This window comes from Nasonia vitripennis, chromosome 4, assembly GCF_009193385.2.
Source record: "Nasonia vitripennis strain AsymCx chromosome 4, Nvit_psr_1.1, whole genome shotgun sequence".
NCBI classification, from domain to species: Eukaryota; Metazoa; Arthropoda; class Insecta; order Hymenoptera; family Pteromalidae; genus Nasonia; species Nasonia vitripennis.
In genome coordinates this window covers 10,832,079-10,850,000 of record NC_045760.1, presented here as the reverse complement: position 1 = coordinate 10,850,000, position 17,922 = coordinate 10,832,079, and the positions used below count along the sequence as shown (strand labels likewise).

The window sequence follows — 17,922 nt, the reverse complement described above, 5'->3', positions numbered from 1 at the left end:
AAAAAAAAAAAAAAAAAAAAAAAAAAAAAAAAAAAAAAAAAAAAAAAAAAAAAAAAAAAAAAAAAAAAAAAAAAAAAAAAAAAAAAAAAAAAAAAAAAAAAAAAAAAAAAAAAAAAAAAAAAAAAAAAAAAAAAAAAAAAAAAAAAAAAAAAAAAAAAAAAAAAAAAAAAAAAAAAAAAAAAAAAAAAAAAAAAAAAAAAAAAAAAAAAAAAAAAAAAAAAAAAAAAAAAAAAAAAAAAAAAAAAAAAAAAAAAAAAAAAAAAAAAAAAAAAAAAAAAAAAAAAAAAAAAAAAAAAAAAAAAAAAAAAAAAAAAAAAAAAAAAAAAAAAAAAAAAAAAAAAAAAAAAAAAAAAAAAAAAAAAAAAAAAAAAAAAAAAAAAAAAAAAAAAAAAAAAAAAAAAAAAAAAAAAAAAAAAAAAAAAAAAAAAAAAAAAAAAAAAAAAAAAAAAAAAAAAAAAAAAAAAAAAAAAAAAAAAAAAAAAAAAAAAAAAAAAAAAAAAAAAAAAAAAAAAAAAAAAAAAAAAAAAAAAAAAAAAAAAAAAAAAAAAAAAAAAAAAAAAAAAAAAAAAAAAAAAAAAAAAAAAAAAAAAAAAAAAAAAAAAAAAAAAAAAAAAAAAAAAACAAAAAAAAAAAAAAAAAAAAAAAAAAAAAAAAAAAAAAAAAAAAAAAAAAAAAAAAATAAAAAAAAAAAAAAAAAAAAAAAAAAAAAAAAAAAAAAAAAAAAAAAAAAAAAAAAAAAAAAAAAAAAAAAAAAAAACGGAAAAAATGATTGGACCTGTCTCGGATAGTGGCTGGACCATATTGCACCATGATCCTGGGAGACTTGGGAGCTGAAATATTGAAGATCGAGCAGCCAGGAGTTGGAGATGAGGCTCGCAAATGGGGACCACCGTTTTTTCAGAATACCAACGAGTCTACTTATTTTGCCAGTGTGAATCGAAATAAAAAGAGTGTCTGCATTGATTTAAAGAAGGGAAAACATGTTGTTTATGATTTAGCTAGAAAGTCTGACATTCTGATTGAGAATTACGTACCTGGAAAACTGTCAAAGATGGGTTTGGGTTACGATGAGATAAAGAACGTTGCTCCGCATTTAATATATTGCTCGTTGACTGGATATGGATCAGAGGGGCCTTATTCAAAGAGACCAGGATACGATGTTATTGCTGCTTCCTTGGGTGGTCTGATGCACATAACAGGTAGGTTAATTCTTTTTTTATAAAATATTCTATGCGTTCTATATAATTTTTTAAATGTTCTATTAGCTTTCTAAATTTATAAAATGAAAATTCATGTAATTAAACAATTGTAGGACCAAAGGATGGTGCCCCTTGTAAACCTGGTGTGGCATTAACTGATCTTGCCACTGGTTTGTACGCTCATGGTGCAATTATGGCAGCACTACTTCAACGGATGAAGACTAATAAAGGCCAGTGGATTCAGTGTAATCTTTTGTCAACTCAAGTGGCCACTCTAATAAACATTGGCTCCAATTATCTTAATGCTGGTAAGGAGGCAAAAAGATGGGGGTCTGAACACGAAAGTATTGTCCCTTATGAAGCTTTTCCAACCAAAGATGGTTATATGACTGTTGGGACTGGCAGTGACTTACAATTTTCTGATCTTCTCAGAAAGTTAGGAATGCCTGAACTACAGTCTGAAGAAAAATTTAAAAATAACATCAACAGAGTTAAAAATAGAGGTGAACTATTGGAAATATTGCGAAGAAAATTCAAGGAAAAAACTAATGAAGAATGGAATAAAATTTTGGAAGGCTCAACATTTCCTTATGGACAAATCAATACAATGAAACAAGTAAATATTCAATCAATTTAAACTGTAGAGCTGTTTTTGCCTGCTAAAATTTTTGTAAAAAAAAATTTTGATTTTTAGGTATTTGAGGATCCACACATTAAACACATAAAATTGGTAAAAGAAATTGATCATCCTGTAGCAGGAAAAATGAAAGTTGTAGGCCCACCTGTGAAATATTCTCATGCTAAAAATGAGGTACGACTTCCTCCGCCGGGACTAGGTCAACACACTTCTGAAATTTTGAAAAATGTTTTGAATTACTCTGAGCAAACCATAGAAGAATTGAGGAGCAATAAAGTTATACAATAATATTTTTTATAAACTACATTCCTATTGTAATATATTTTTATATGATATTGTAAAAAATATGAATTGTTTTAAATAAATTTGTCTTATGAAAAAAGTATTTTTTTATATGAATTAATTTCTGATTTTATCATCCAAATATCACGCATGCATTTCTTGAATGTTCAATAAATAAGAATAATTTTGGTTTACAGGAATGTCCAACAGTTAGACTGCGTCTTAGAAAACCAAGGTCAGATAAGAAAGTTCAATGGACCCAAGGAACAGTTGACAATGAAAATATGAATAAAAAGAAATCTAAGTGTAAGTTAAAGAAAAACGTTAAAATATAGATTACATTAATTTTGATAAATTTCTTTTTCCTTAGGCTGTTGCATATATGAAAAACCCAAGAACTTTGGAGAAAGCAGTTCAGAAGATAGTGATGATGAATGTGAACACTGTCATGGACGTAAAGATGCTCATAAAAAAGGTGTACCCACTAACAAAGATGAGCCACCGGGAGATGCCATTGCATCGCATCCAGGTAACACACAATTATAATTTTTTTTTTATATTATTAGCATGAGAAGCAAAGTTAATCAAGCATGAAATTTTATCCAATATAAAAGCCGTTTAACCTTCAGTTACATCTATTTTTAGTAAGGCTTTCAATAAAAGAGTAAATTTTAATTTATACTTTCACAGAACCCATTGCCACAGGGGGCTCTGCTTAAAATTGAAAAATAGATTATGAAAGTACACTCACAGCCTACTCCATCAAGCTGACCAAAAGTGTGGTGTGTGAAGATGAATCCTATAAAAGTCAGGAAGCAGGTGTATTCGACTGTGATTTTGTTATTTGTATTTATTGACACGAATCTTTCCATTTTTTAAATAGAACAAATTCATATGATCTGTATTGATAAAATCAAACTATCTACTAATTATGAGCAAAGCCAAAATGTTCTTGTCAATCGAATCCGATTCGCAATGAAATAAACTTCCAAAAAATTGTTGATCTTATTGCACTACTACTAACAGCCATTTTTAAAGATAACTTTGTATTGAAATAGTCTAATTAAGTATAAATAAATAAAAAATAAGTGTGTTAAATTTAAATAAGTAGAAAAAAGACTTATCTGCTGATGTTATTAATAAATAGTTAATAAATATTTTAGGAATTTTAAATAACTAGATTCAACATAATTTAGGAATGACTTAAAAATACAATAAAGCTGTTCCTACATTTTGTTGATATTTTAACGATAAAAATTAAGAAACATTTAAGGGTCATTAAAAAAGATTTATACTAATTCATTTGCAAGAATACGTAGGTTTATATTGTTGGGAAAATGTAGGTATATAAGTTATAAATATTTTACAGTACATTTTTCCACAATTAGATTTCATAAAGTCCATAGTTTATAACACAAGTAACATCCCATTAATCAGTATTGTTTGCAACATTATTAAGGGTACACGAGTATACTGAAAGTTAACAAAGGGTTGAACAAGAAATAACTATTCTTTTTTAATTTAAAAAAATTCCGCTATCTAATATCAAATAGCCCTTACTGTACTTTGAGTATGCTCACGGTCCTTTTAACAATATTTTTATCGTTTTTCAGATTCATTACAATAATATTTGTCTTAAAAGCGTTCGTCCAATAAAACAGTTTTCTTCTAATAGTACATTGAACAAGTATTTGCTTATTTTATTGCGCCTTTAAATTTGAAAATGGAATATAGTTGTCATGGCGTTGTAATAAATTGTCACTCTGTTAAAGTAATGGTTACCAGTGCGTACAGATGTTTGCAAGTCACGTTAATTGTTATATACAAATTTTAGTAGCAAAAGAATTTGATTACAAGTATAGTTCGTTCAACATGTATAGAAAATATAGTCATAGCCCGCAGAAAACTTAACAATCATTGCACACGGCATGACAATGACCAAATTACTCGCAGTTTTATGAAAGGAAAAAATTTCCGCTTATAGATATAGTATTATTTTATAATCCATTCAATCTCCACCCTAAAAATCTTTGCGCCATAATAAAATAAACGCTCTACAGCATTTAAAATGCCAAGACAACTTTGCCAAAAATACAGAGAATAAACTTAATGCTGTATCTTGACAAATTAAATGCTATTGAAAAAATAAAATGTCCACAGAAATCTTATTTACATTTTGGCGCAAAGAATTTTAAATTGGAAATTGAATGGTCTTTAATCAGTCAACATTACAGCTGCTTCTGTGATATCTGCGCCGCTTTCTCACTTCCATGCCTCGTCTAAAATTGTCCTCCAATCCTAAAGATTTTACCATTGCGCGACTTCTCCAAACTTTAATTGTATAATCATCACTTGTTGTGACTAGCATTTCGGAATCACGAGGGTTAAACGCTACCGAGTTTACTACATCAGAATGTGGAAACTTTGCCAAACACACGCCGTAGTGTCTGTCCCAAAGGTATCCATGTTTATCTTCAGCGCCACTAAAATACAAATTAATATTTTTATTTCGTGGTTTTCAATTCTGATTTATACTTTATTTAAAAATGCCATGTACAAAAAATTTACCTTGCAACATATTCATCGCAGACATCTAAAAATATGAAGAAACATTCATTATTGGGCGTATAAGCTTTGTGAGCTCTGAGCATTGTGCCGACTTGTTTTAATGTCACTAAATCAATAACGTGAATATCAATTTCCTGAGCTATTGGTGGAGGTTGTAGAGGATTTGTTATTACATAACCCCTTGGCCATGGCCTAGTATTGATATATAGGTATCTAGAAAAAGAAATATAAGTCAAGACAAAGAAAGAACATCATTGACGCAAATGGAAATAGACAAGAAAACTTTACAAACACGCATTACAAAAAAGTACTAAAGTACATAATAGATTTAATTGAAGTTTTTTTTAGTGTATACGAAATTCGTGGCATTAAAATTTGAATTTAAATAAAAACCTCTGATCAGGAGAAAGTCCCATTCCAATGATGTGTCCATGGAGATCAATGAGATGGTCTATTTTGTCAAATTTATCAGCTACTGAATTGTAATCCAACCAGTTGGGTTCAGGTCTAAAGGAACCATTGTTTTGCATTTCTCGTTCTCTGTGTCTCTGAGCTATTCTTTCTTGGAGAGATGGACCAGGGTCAAGCCTTCTAGGAAATGTAACTGGCTTGATTCTCTTAAAACCTACTTGATGTGGCGTATACGTCTTTGAGCCTGTTGTAAAAATAAGGAACTTTTCGGGGCAGTCAGCTAAGTCATCAGAGTCGTCACATTCTTCAGCAGATAACGAATCTAAAAATATATAATAAAAGTTATCAATGTTTAACAAGATTACAAAGAGCAAAGAGAAATGTAAATGAAAGTAAATTTTACCTTCTTCATCGCTTTCATCTTCCCACTGTGGACTAGATTCATCATCACTATCACTATCTGCAACCTCTTTTTCCATCTCAACTTGCCTATAGTCTTGGTTGTACCGAATTGGACTAGCGTATTCAAAGCCGTCACCTAGTTTTCTCCAATTCATGAAACCGCCCTCCAATGTGCTGTACTGCAGTCGAGATGATGCGTGGTGCAAAACTTCGGGCTCTTCTTTTTTCGTTTCTTGGCTAGTAGAAGCTAGTGAAATATCTCTGTGACTCAATGGGTTTCCTTTCTCCTCTTTGACATTAGAACTAGATGTTTTGTCGTTTTGTGCGTCGGTTTCTGCCGATCCCGGTGACAAACAATTTGCCACCATAACTGCTCTAATTGACGATGCATTTCCATTGTAAAACCTGCATATTACAAATTAAGCAAGTTGATTAACAAACATGAGTTAATCGCTTGTTGGAGAGGAGAGATGACTGTTAATAAGAAAGAATTATTCATTACCGGTATAGCTGATTCATTATGGGTACGTGTTCGCTTCCCGTCTCTTGATTAGCCTTATTCAGCCATAGAACGCTCGTGCTGACCAGATGTGCTAACCAATGAAGGCCTCCACTCAATAGATACCGTTCGCTGTACCAAGTACCAAATATGTCGTATGGTTTATTCACTACTCTGCATTGCAGCTCAAAGCCCTCTGTAAAATCGAGAATTTAAATTTCAAACAAATTCGAAGTTGGTTTCCTTATTGCTTAAAGATGCAATTAATTATGCTTATTAAAACAATAAATCGATCGATTGTTATACCGATGTCCGAGAGACATTTTTAGATGATCTCTTTTTCTTGGCACCCTTTAATTAGGGTACGTTATTAATGGCACTCGATAACTGAATATTTTGAAACGTAATCATTGAATAATACGTTACCTGCTAATCTAAATACAGCTATTTCGCCAGACGTGCTGTGTGGAGTACCAAAGTGAACACCAGATACCAGTAGTAATGTGTCTGAACAATTAAATTGCGAGAATTGTGTATACTTCCAACTAAATGTCTTCATATCATGATAATATTTGATTGCCACTGGGTATTGACTGTTCCATACCTGTGTACAAATTATCACATGCACGTTAGCATTTTCAATTCATTCATGCAACATTATATAAGGAAAAAAGAAATCGTTTACCAATATATAACCATCTTTTGAGCAAGTAGCAAACATCTTGCCATTGTGTGAAAAACTGACATGTAATACCTGATGGGAATGTTCTCTTAATGTTTCTGTTTCTAACAGTGGTATGTGATATGCTAACCGTTTAAATTCGCCCAGCCAAGACGTTTTTCCTGAAAGAAAAAACAAGCAATGCTCACTTTCATAAAAACGTCGCAAACCTTTGAAAATATACAATATCCACGCGCAAAGCATTGCATCGCGGTCTCATTATCTATTAAAATTGCAAAAGATCGCCGCGCAATTTTACCGTATAATCTAACAACCCACTTGATCGCGTTCATCGACGTGCCCTTCGACGAAGCACGCTCGAACAAAAAAACCCATCAGACGAGCAAAAAAGCTGCAGCCAAGTATGTGGCACTCCCCGCTCACCTGGCATAATCCCAACGCTGGCGTCGACTTTGTAAGTCCGATAGAACAGTGCCTTCCAGAGCATCTCGTCCTGCGAGACTCGATTCCAGGATCTGCAGACCTCGCCGGCGGTCAGCAGTTCCCTAGGATTCAGATACTGGAAGATGCTCAGCAGCACCGAGTCGGGCATGTAGTACCAGTCGGTGTTGGATTCGTTGGACTCCTCGCCGATGCTCCTCGTCGGCGAGGCCTCTCTCCGAGGCTCCTCTTCCGCGCTTGGCGTCTTATCCTCTTGCAACAGCTCAGCGGTGACGCTACCCTGCTCGTCGGTAGTTTCCTCGGCGACAGTCGTCTGGTCCCGGTCGTCCAGCGACGGCTCCACGACGTCGACCTTGACACACTCGAGACTCATCGTGGTACAGTGTATAGACCTCTTTTCTTTGTTTACCGGAACAGCTGATCTCGTACGCGCGCGCGCGCGCGCGTGCAGTGCACACACCTGCAGCAGCAGCAGTCGTGTCTTGTGTGTCGTGATGCCCGATGATGCCGATGACGATGATTTTCAGTCGACGACAGAGAGCTGCATTAGTTGAGTAGCCATAGACCGCCGTCGGGCAGTAGGGAATCGATTTCCCGGAGGCTACTGCTCCCCGTCGTCATTATTTTATAACGACGACACGACTACTGTTGCGCGCGCCTACCGATGTTGCTGCTGCCGCCGCCGCCGCTGCTGCTGCTGCCTCTCGGTTTTATGCCTGCGAAGATCAAACTCGGGTGAGTCACTCTCTGCACTCGTTCGAGAGTATAATCATGCGTATGCATTTTTTTCTGCATGTATGTGCGGGATACGGTATGTTTCTCTCTTTATGAGCTGCTATCTCGAGAGTGTATTGCTCGCGAGCTTTTATTCGAGCAACGATGATCGATTCGATTACTTCGATCACGCGATTGATTTCGGAGCAGAAACGGCCCGATTTTATATTTACGTCACAAAGCATATCGCGACGCCGATGCTTACGAAATTTCACTTCATATTTTCTATTCCATAACGTAACGTGACTCTTATTTGTTTTCGAAATTAACGTCTCCCTATACGAGGAAAATTCATGCCAACTATCCATATGTGTACAAATACGCACAATCAACGTACACACAGTCGGTAATAATAATAATAAGGCATTGTTGCCAAGACCGAGGAGAGTTACGTGCTCGTTTTGCAATTATACTCGTTACGCTTAATTGCGCGTCTTATGCATATAATCCGCGCGCGGAGTAAAAACGCACTCATTTTTTCCGCTGCCCGAAAGGACGCGCGGTTGCCGCAACAGCGCGAACTCACGCATTTTTCATCAATATAAAAAAAATCAAGTACGCGCACGTATATCTTATTAAGCGTCGAACAAAGAGCCGCGATATAAAGCTCGAAACTCCGATACGAAATAAAAGTATGCGCACTCACTTTATACATACTCGTCGCGAACCCGTTTCGAGGTTAACCTCTTTGTAAAATCCTTTCATTTCGCTCGGCGGTGCACATTATAGGCCTTATATGCAGGTTCGCGTGAAAGCACGCGTGCAGTCATGCTAAATTTAACCAGAATCGAACGGGAGAGAGAGAGAGAGTAGAGAGAAAAAAGCGCAAAAGCAACTCACCAGCCAGACGAGAAGAAGCAAACTGATGATAAACCGCGCGACGAATTTCGCGTTCGAACTATAGGTATGACAGCTTTTCGAAAACAACAACAAGGAGGAGGAGGAACCGCAGCAGCGTCGAATCGAGTATATAGAGCGAACGCGATGAGGGGAAATGAAAACAGAGAGAAAGAGAGAGAGAGAGAGAGAGAGACAGCCAAAAGCGCGATAACACACGCGCGATCAATGCCATCGCGCAATGTCGACGAAAAGGAACAACACACGAAGCGAAGCGGATGTATACGTGTTGCGCGGCTCACCTTGTCTGCTCTCGCACTTATGGACTGGACTCTTCGAACGGCAAAGGATACCTGCTCACATTTTTCCTTTACTCTTCGTCCTATTGTACTCGTATCGCATCCCTCTCGCGATGTGTACAGTACGCAGCGACTGAATTCCAGTGTGTGTACATAAACTGCGCGCGGTGGATAAGTACCGCGAGGCCCGAGAAGAAGGCGCTGCTGAGCTGCGCGAACAGTTTGCTTCACCTACGCTATACTACTGCATCTACTCGACTATACGTAACGCTGCGGTGGTTACGTGTATTCGCTGTTGCGCAATTGCGCTTTCGCGCGCTTCGAGCAGCTTATGTGTGTGTGTGTGTGTAGAAGTACCGTTTTTTCCGCGCCGGATCCCATTTTCCAGGCGCGCTTATTTGCACTTTGCGCTGACTACACAAGGAGTTCATAGTAACAGCCGAGCGTTATTACGAGTCGTTTGCTCGAGGTGGGCGCAAGATTGTAAAGAGTATATGCACTGCGCACGTGCGCGCATTTATTATATTTGAATTTGCACAATCGTTGCATCCGCTGATGCATGCGGCTTTCGGGGATTGGCCGGCAAAGTAAAAAAAGCTCCCCCCTCTCCGTTTCACTCGTATTATTATAATCTGTTGCGCTTTCGGCGAGTGCCAAAAAGCGCAGGCGACGAACTGCGTCTTTGTTTCGTTTTCAACGCGTCACTGGTTGCGCGTTAAAATCGGAATTGTATGTGATTTTTTGATGAACCGCATGGGCCAATTCTGATTTTTTGAATTTCCGGTTTTTCAGGCGAGTCGGAAACAATATATTTAGAGGATACTCGTTTGACAAGTCATCTTTATTTTAAATTTTCCGTCGCTACATATCATAAATAGATCAATGTATATTTACTTTATAACTTAAGGTACCGTCACATTAAAATATACAGGTGTTGCAACATTTCGTAATTATATTCATAAATCTGTTTTCTCTCTAATATAATCTGTCGCTTCTCTCCCAAAAGTTCACGCGCGCTCGTCCTCACGCTCACATGCACCCGCTCATGTCTCTTATATCCACAACCGTCAAATCAATCAACAACAATAAAACATTCACATAATTATCACACCTATATGTATGTTTAAGCGTATAACGTAACAAAATATACGTACAAGTATAGGACTTACTGAATGTAAGTACATACAGTGGAGTACTCGCGCTTCGACAAGCTCCTGTAATTTTTAATATACCTAAATACCTATATCTGCACGCGAATCTTTATGCATCTATCACTGTGTGTACTCTTGTATGCTTGAGATTGTTCATTTTGCTTTTTCCCGGATAAACTTACAGTATTTTACAGGACAGTTAGAGAAAACGGGTCGTTCGTATGACTTTTACTCAAGTGCTTCCGTTTTTGTTTTTATTTTATTTTCTCGTTCTGTTTGTAGGACTTTTGTCGCTTCTTTTTGGCATGCGTGACAATTCAAATATACCTACTAAAGAACAAAAAAAAAGATAATAGAATGGATTTGTTTCGTGCGGCATATAATTTTTTTTTTTTTTTTTTTTTGGTCATGTTTCTTGCCCAATTTGACCGAATGAGATTAATCTAAATGAGATTTCTACAATACACATATACATGTAATGTTACATCGCTTATCGTGCAATATCAAATTGCCGATGAACTGGCAAACACTCACGTGTCCGATGCCGGTAAATGCGAAGAAATACATTTATACATATCTAGAGTATCGAGATCCACAAAACTTTTAGCGCTCTTTAGATTTGTGAAACTCTTACTATTTTACAACAAGACTTCACTAAACACATAATGAACAATATTCAACAATGATTCACGTAACCATATAACAACGTAAAATTCTCTGACGCCGCGTGGATAATCTCTGATTTCATAAAAAGATTGCATATATATGTTCGGTTTAAATGCACGATTTAAAAAAAGCTTTGCGAGATCTATTTACTTTTCACTCACTTATTGCATTCGAAAATTAAAAAAATCTTCATATATAATGACGCCCATGAAAATATGGAAATGATTATTTGCGACTTACAATCATCAAACCATCAAAACTCTTTCTGCACAATGCTGTACGATTGTGGATTGAGGTTTGTTGAACTAAAGTGGTAACCCAAAGTATTGAAGAGCATGAACAAAAAGCCAATATTCATTGGATTGCTCTCATGAAAAAGAGTTACGAAATACCCGTAAAAAAGTTAAAGACTGTTTGATCGAGGATTTTCACTGACCAATCAAATGGTTGTCTAACATCGAATAGACTCAGCCATTATGGTACACGGTGATCAGGTAGCTATCGTAATAAACGCAAAATCGCATCTTTTTGAGATTAACGATTTAGGAAGCATTTAAAAGACCTCTGTGTTGCAACGAATCCTGCAAAGTCTGGAATAACTGAAGTTGCTGCTCGGGTTTTAATGTAAAGACCTGCTGCAATAGTTTCTGGGGAGAAGCTGTGTGAATGAAAGACGAGATGTAGACATTAACGAAAGTTGCCATCAGATACTGACAGTCAAATCTATCCATTATTCCGCCATGACCGGGTATTACATCACCAAAGTCCTGAAACATAATATATAATGACGTTAGCTGATTCATATGCATGAACGTATCGGTAAAAAAGCTATGAATTTATAACGTACTTTAATCTTAAACGCCCTCTTGAAACCGCTTGCAAAGAAGCCGCCGAATGGACCTATTACCGAACTAAATACCGACAACGATAAGGAATGCAACATAAACGGATACATTGTGACGGTTGACTTCCATTTAAACTGTAAAAAAGTATTTTGCATTAAATGTTGCACATTTCAAAAATTTGTAAATATAAATCTCACATTCGATGCTTACCATATTAGTGACGACTTGCAAGAAATTCGGCAAAGTATATTCTTGCGGTCTGAACAAGTAAGAAGGTTCACAATCCATGGTCATTCTACCTAGAGCTTCACTGTATTCGATCGGACAGACGAAGTAGCGGTATTGGCACATGGCGTACGACATCTGAAAAATAATAATTTCTAGTTAAATATGGTACTATACATTTTCAGCTCTACGGTACTTGATAAGCGAGTAATTATAATACTGACCATTAATCCAAGTACGACAGTCGAAAAACCGCCACCTACGAAACCTTCCCACGTCTTTTTAGGAGACAATTTTATTAGCGGTGTTCTGCCAAAGAAGAATCCGAAGACATATGCCATCACATCGTTTATGACGATCATACTCACTGGTACAATAAACCTACAGAAATCATTAAGACATTTAGTTTTTTCTGTAATATAATAAAATCGTTAGGTGTTGATTTGATTTTGAATAATTACCATATTAAACCTTCAAAAATATTTTGAATAATCAAGTAGCTTTGAGTTACTACTATTAGCAGAGCGACGTGAGTCCATGCAAATAATGAAAATTGTTTCATGTAGTATTTTTTCACCAGTGAAAGTACAAACCAAACGAACCCAATAATATATAAACAGAACGAAACGAATCTGTGGTACGTTACGAGAAAACGTAAGTAGTCCTGCAAATAAGAAAAATAAGTTTTAGATTTTATTTACAGCATTAGAAGTTTCTTCAAGGTCAACCGCGAGTAAGGATAACGAATTTAAAAGCTCTTTAGTTTTATTGATACTAGAAGCCCTAGTGGTTGATAAGTGAAGCCTCACATTCTCAGTTATATAGCATATACAGTGAGAGTAGCTATTGATTTTATGTCACACATCTAAGATGAACTTGTAATATTGGCAATCATTCGTGTCTAGTATTTAACTATTCAGCATGCAAAGTGAAAATAATACATTTGTTCTAATTTATTGCTTAAGTAGATTTAATTTCTCTTACTGTTCTATTTATGACAACTGCAAAGTAGTCCATCAAGTTTTCTCCATAGAAGAAGTAATTGGAAGTAATTAAAAAGTACCACGATAATGAACGAAACCAGGGCAAACCATGAATCCTATACACAGCATAACCAATATTGATGATTTCTTCAAAACATTTAACTTGCACAATTAGAACCTGTTGACACGAGTTAAAATGAATGATTTCCATAAATTTAAATATAGAGTTTTAGAAAAATCAAAGTTTTACTAACCGTGACCATCAGAGCCAAAGGACCTCCATATATGATGAGACAAAATCCACCTATCATCAAAAAAGTGAAAATACCCCTGATGACCCAATTTTTCCAGCTGAAAAATATTTTGTGGGTATTAGAAAAATCATATAATTGTTTTTTTTCTTAAATGAAGTAATTTACCGATCAGATAAGCCAGAAAGTGCAGAGCCAAGTATCTCTGGGGTATGATCTGTTCCTTGTGGCAAGGTTTTCGTAAGTTCATCAACATCAAGTTTGGCATCATCCTCTGATTCAATATCTTCTTTCTAGAAAGTAAAATTAAAATTACTGAACTGCTGCTTAATTCCTTTAGCAGTTTACTTACAGTATTATGTAAAAGGTTGTGCACAAAGCAATTTATGCTGTGAGAAGTAATTTAATTAAAAGTTAGCATGGCTTTTATCTAATTTCTAAAGTAGAAATGAATTTTGTTATGATGAAATAGTATACTTCATTTGCATGACATTGGTGTAATCAGTGATAAAAATAAAACAGAAATGGTGATTTTAAACTGAAGCATGGATGGTAGGAATTTAATAAAATTAATTTTGAAAACAAGTGAATATTTGCCAATTTTTGCGATGAACTTTTTCACTAAAATATTCCATTCAACATTTGGTATGCAAAAGAAGGTTTGACGCTGTTAACAAATATGTGTCATATAGATAGTGCATTAAAAAATCATTTATCAAAGATTCCAGATAATAGAAAAGTCTATTATATCATTTGTCTATGATTAGCAGCCAGCCACGATAGTTACGCATTAAGCAACAAATTAGCCAGCAAAAGATCATTATAAGTATTCAGCCTGCAACGATTTCAACTAGACAACGAAAACAAAGTCGAGGCGAGAGAGAAGACATAAGAGGCCGATTCCAGAGAGTTGAAAAATCAATATATATAACGAGCTCGCGTTCTAGAGTAGAATGTAAAAAGGCGAATCATCAGCACGCAAAGTGCGCGAGTAAGTATCCCACGTTCCCCGGAGAGCATTGGTTGCGTGCGTGCAAGCAGACGTCACTGCGGTACATCCGTCGTCATCACGGCGTTGGTAAAAAAAGAAGCTGTAAAAGGCACCCGAGAGCAAAATAAACAGCGCCAAATTCCGTCACCAAGGGGCATCACAAACAGATGTGCGCGACGAGCTGTCATCTCGCATAATTAACAACAGGTGACTCGGGGCTTTTTCTCTCTTTTTCCCTCGAGAGAAAAAGAAAACAAAGAGTCAAGGATATACAAGTACCAACGAGGGGCGAAAGAATCGTGGGAGGGGTTGCGTATATACATAGATTTAGATACGCGTAGTGCGTGTGTAATATTTACTTGATCGTCGCTAACGTCCTTCGCCACTGCCTCGGCTACTGTCCTCTTCCGCACCTCCGACATGATGCTGCTGCTGCTGCTGCTTCTTCTCCTTGACTGCTCGTGCGGGCGAGAAAGACGAAACTTGCAACTCGGAGAGCGACGACACGAGAAAAAACGCGGCTGCACTCTTGGATGTTCTCGGCGGCGGTGGTGGCGATGCGCACACGAAATCGCGTCTACATGATTCCTTCACGCGAGCGGAGGCGGACAGCAGAGCAGCTGCAGGGAGTAGCGAACGGGCTGGTCCCGCGCGGTGCAGTGGTGATAAAAAAGGCAGTGTCGCCGAGCAGAAAGGCGCCTCGCGACAGGTTAGCAGAGCGCAGACGTATTGGCTCCCCTCTCTCCCTCGACATAAGTAGTCCTTTCTCTCTCGCTCTCTCGCGAGTCGCGGGCAAGTGTGTAATGTGTACCTATATACATATATATATACACATATGCATACACCCGGAGACGTTCGGCTTCTCTCGGGAAACTTCGGATAATCAATCGTGTTTATTTATTTATTTTTTTTTTGCATAATACACTATTTTCCCTCTTTTTGGTAAGTTCAAAATGAAGTTTATATAGATAATCGCAATCGAGGATTCTTCTTTCTTTTTTTCGTGGCGTGACGATGGTGACGAACCGACACGTGGATTACGAGGGAATATTATTGATAAGGCCGTTGACTTTCGGGGGAATCGCGCGAATTTATATTTAGATTTCGCAAGTATCGCGCGATAAGTGCACATGCACGCGTTTATGGGAGATTTATCTACACACGGACGCATTTATTGGCCGGATGTTCGAGAGCTTTCGCGTTTTACACGTTATTATAAATGTGGAATAAGAATATATATGTTGTTCTGTCGATTATAGTGATCCTTGACTTTAGATTTTATTTTGATTCAGGTTTCGAATTAGCCGCGTCAAAAACTTCAGTGACATCTGTAGTGTTATATATATATATATATATATATATATATATCCCAGAAAACATCGCATGCTGAGCAACATCAGCGCAACCGTTGCTCGGCGCGTTTGCCGTCATATTGCCGTCATTTTGCGGTCAGCTTTTGTCAGGCGCACTGTAAGCAGGCAAATTGTCAGCACGCGTGCCGACAAATTGCGGGACATGTTGAAGTGACAATTTGCCTGCAATTTTTCAGTACACTGCGCTGTTTGTTTGCAATGTAACTTATAAAAAACAGCGATGATGTTGCAATGCATTTTGTTGTTCAGAAATTAAGTAATTTTTTTAATACAATATCCCGTTTCGGAGCAAGGATGCAAAGCAGACGCCATCATATTTGCGGAGATGTGTCTTCTGCAGCAGTCTACGTTTACTCTAGCACCGCGCAGTAGTACAAATTGGAGCAGCAGTAGAAGTTTAAATAAACATATTTACAAGAGTTATAAAACGAAAACTATGTGTGTAGTGCAGTTATTAACTCTAGTGCAGTATTTCTCATGAGTTTTGTGCAGTTCGGAGTCTTCAAAAACATAACCATGAGTATGTATACTTTGACCTAACCTCACAATCAATCTCAGTCATATTTAATCAAAATTAAAACAGAGATTGATTGTTAGGACATTGCATTTGAATTATTCTATAAAATTGTTTACTTCAAGTAATTTGTTTATTTAGCAGGGTCAGTACAAAGTTGTAGCAGTAATTGAACATCGGCCAACAAACTTGAACATGCGGTGGGAAGAGGCTGACCATAGGAAGCAGCTTTTTGGAAAAAATAAAATGTATGGTGCAGCAGACAAATATCTTGGTCTTCAAGAAAATGTTGGCTTACATTCCTGCAATCATGTGAAAACTTCCTCTTTGGGTATCGTGTTTTTTAGAGGGAAATCAATTAAACTACGTTGGATCACCTTCATGTAGTCACTGGAAAAGCAGAAGTTATCATCGAGGGTAGCAACAGCATAGAAGGCCTGTCCAGGCGGCTGTACAGGAAAGCCCAGCCTTATCAGCTGCGAGTGAAAAGCTGACAGTTCATCAGTCTCCAGCAACATCAACTGGACGACTCTCAACATTTCCTTTTTATTTGCCATAGATTCCCATCGTATAAATTTACAGTTTTTGTTTACAATATATTTGTAGTTGCAGGTTCACAAACGGAGAGCAGATTTAAGAAGCTGACCATCCGTCGCACTTTCCAATAACATCATCTTGGAGGACTCTCAACTGGATTGCTATCTAGCAGGTATGTGTTGAACAAAATTTGTTAAGTCAAGTTTGCTGAGACAAATAGCTTTGTAATATATAGCCAGACGCGCATACCAGTTTGCGGGTGTGTCTTTACAGGTAAAGTATGACACAGAGTAGAGTTAAATGAAATCTGCTACGGTAGATAGTTTTGTAATACTTTTTATAATAACTGTACAATTTTAGAGACCTCTAACTAAAAAAGAATTAAAAAAGCCTTTCAAGGTATGCATTCTGAAAGGTTCATGACCAGTAAAATTAATTTTCTTTTTTAGATAGAGGTCAGTAAAATTGTGCAGTTATTATAAAAAGTATTGCCAAAGTATCTGCCACAGCAGATTTCATTTACCTCTACTCTGTGTGGCTGTTTACCTGTGAAGCCAGAGGCGCATACCAGTTTGCGCGTCTGGCTGTTCAGGTAAACTGTGTCACAGGGTTAAGTTAAATAAAATCTGCTACGGTAGATAGTTTTGCAATACGTTTTATAATAACTGTACAATTTTAGAGACCTCTAACTAAAAAAGAATTAAAAAAGCCTTTCAATGTATGCATTCTGAAAGGTTCATGACCAGTAAAATTAATTTTCTTTTTTAGATAGAGGTCAGTAAAATTGTACAGTTATTATAAAAAGTATTGCCAAAGTATCTGCCACAGCAGATTTCATTTACCTCTACTCTGTGTGGCTGTTTACCTGTGAAGCCAGAGGCGCATTACCAGTTTGCGCGTCTGGCTGTTCAGGTAAACAGTGTCACAGGGTTAAGTTAAATAAAATCTGCTACGGTAGATAGTTTTGCAATACTTTTTATAATAACTGTACAATTTTAGAGACCTCTAACTAAAAAAGAATTAAAAAAGCCTTTCAATGTATGCATTCTGAAAGGTTCATGACCAGTAAAATTAATTTTCTTTTTTAGATAGAGGTCAGTAAAATTGTGCAGTTATTATAAAAAGTATTGCCAAAGTATCTGCCACAGCAGATTTCATTTACCTCTACTCTGTGTGGCTGTTTACCTGTGAAGCCAGAGGCGCATACCAGTTTGCGCGTCTGGCTGTTCAGGTAAACTGTGTCACAGGGTTAAGTTAAATAAAATCTGCTACGGTAGATAGTTTTGCAATACTTTTTATAATAACTGTACAATTTTAGAGACCTCTAACTAAAAAAGAATTAAAAAAGCCTTTCA

At 36.3% G+C, this 17,922-nt stretch overlaps 3 protein-coding genes across 5 annotated transcripts in view; 1 reads left to right on the top strand and 2 right to left on the bottom strand.

Moving 5' to 3' along the window:
• Positions 1 to 3,126, top strand: part of LOC100115846 (CaiB/baiF CoA-transferase family protein C7orf10 homolog) — a 5,767-nt gene extending 2,641 nt beyond the window's left edge. The window contains exons 3-7 of the mRNA XM_031929509.2: positions 770 to 1,199; positions 1,313 to 1,815; positions 1,894 to 2,424; positions 2,489 to 2,647; positions 2,809 to 3,126. Coding sequence (XP_031785369.1) covers positions 770 to 1,199; positions 1,313 to 1,815; positions 1,894 to 2,124 — 1,164 coding nt within the window. The 3' untranslated portion in view covers positions 2,125 to 2,424; positions 2,489 to 2,647; positions 2,809 to 3,126. The remainder of the gene's footprint in view (positions 1 to 769; positions 1,200 to 1,312; positions 1,816 to 1,893; positions 2,425 to 2,488; positions 2,648 to 2,808) is intronic.
• Positions 3,127 to 3,416: 290 nt separating this feature from the next.
• On the bottom strand, positions 3,417 to 9,527 carry LOC100115921 (F-box/WD repeat-containing protein 5). 3 transcript variants are annotated; one of them, XM_016988075.3, is made up of 9 exons: positions 9,035 to 9,527; positions 7,104 to 7,837; positions 6,684 to 6,841; positions 6,425 to 6,602; positions 6,002 to 6,194; positions 5,501 to 5,904; positions 5,080 to 5,419; positions 4,687 to 4,899; positions 3,417 to 4,601 (listed from the first exon to the last, which is right to left on the bottom strand). In XM_016988075.3, exons 2-9 carry the CDS (start codon positions 7,492 to 7,494, stop codon positions 4,337 to 4,339), a joined length of 2,142 nt encoding a protein of 713 aa, XP_016843564.1. In that variant the 5' UTR covers positions 7,495 to 7,837; positions 9,035 to 9,527; the 3' UTR covers positions 3,417 to 4,336. The 3 variants fall into 3 exon arrangements, with proteins under 3 accessions (XP_016843564.1, XP_031785138.1, XP_032455849.1); XM_031929278.2 differs by lacking the exon at positions 9,035 to 9,527 and adding an exon at positions 8,736 to 8,912; XM_032599958.1 differs by lacking the exon at positions 9,035 to 9,527 and adding an exon at positions 8,542 to 8,661.
• Positions 9,528 to 9,853: 326 nt separating this feature from the next.
• LOC100115960 (phosphatidate cytidylyltransferase, photoreceptor-specific) lies at positions 9,854 to 14,869 on the bottom strand. The gene is made up of 9 exons (XM_001600487.6): positions 14,503 to 14,869; positions 13,321 to 13,445; positions 13,156 to 13,252; positions 12,903 to 13,079; positions 12,380 to 12,582; positions 12,143 to 12,299; positions 11,904 to 12,056; positions 11,696 to 11,827; positions 9,854 to 11,615 (listed from the first exon to the last, which is right to left on the bottom strand). Exons 1-9 carry the CDS (start codon positions 14,563 to 14,565, stop codon positions 11,391 to 11,393), a joined length of 1,332 nt encoding a protein of 443 aa, XP_001600537.2. The 5' UTR covers positions 14,566 to 14,869; the 3' UTR covers positions 9,854 to 11,390.
• Positions 14,870 to 17,922: the final 3,053 nt, after the last annotated feature.

Bases quoted from the DNA above. Each gene is read 5' to 3' on its own strand.
- LOC100115921 (XM_016988075.3), bottom strand. From the start codon at position 7,494: ATGAGTCTCGAGTGTGTCAAGGTCGACGTCGTGGAGCCGTCGCTGGAC. The intron at 6,195-6,424 runs GTAACGTATTAT...TCGATTTTACAG, and splicing joins AGCTGTATTTAGATTAGCAG to AGGGCTTTGAGCTGCAATGC. The intron at 5,420-5,500 runs GTAAAATTTACT...ATATATTTTTAG, and splicing joins AGATGAAAGCGATGAAGAAG to ATTCGTTATCTGCTGAAGAA.
- LOC100115960 (XM_001600487.6), bottom strand. From the start codon at position 14,565: ATGTCGGAGGTGCGGAAGAGGACAGTAGCCGAGGCAGTGGCGAAGGAC. The intron at 13,446-14,502 runs GTAAATATTACA...TTTACTTTCTAG, and splicing joins AGGACGTTAGCGACGATCAA to AAAGAAGATATTGAATCAGA. The intron at 13,253-13,320 runs GTAAATTACTTC...AATATTTTTCAG, and splicing joins CTTTCTGGCTTATCTGATCG to CTGGAAAAATTGGGTCATCA.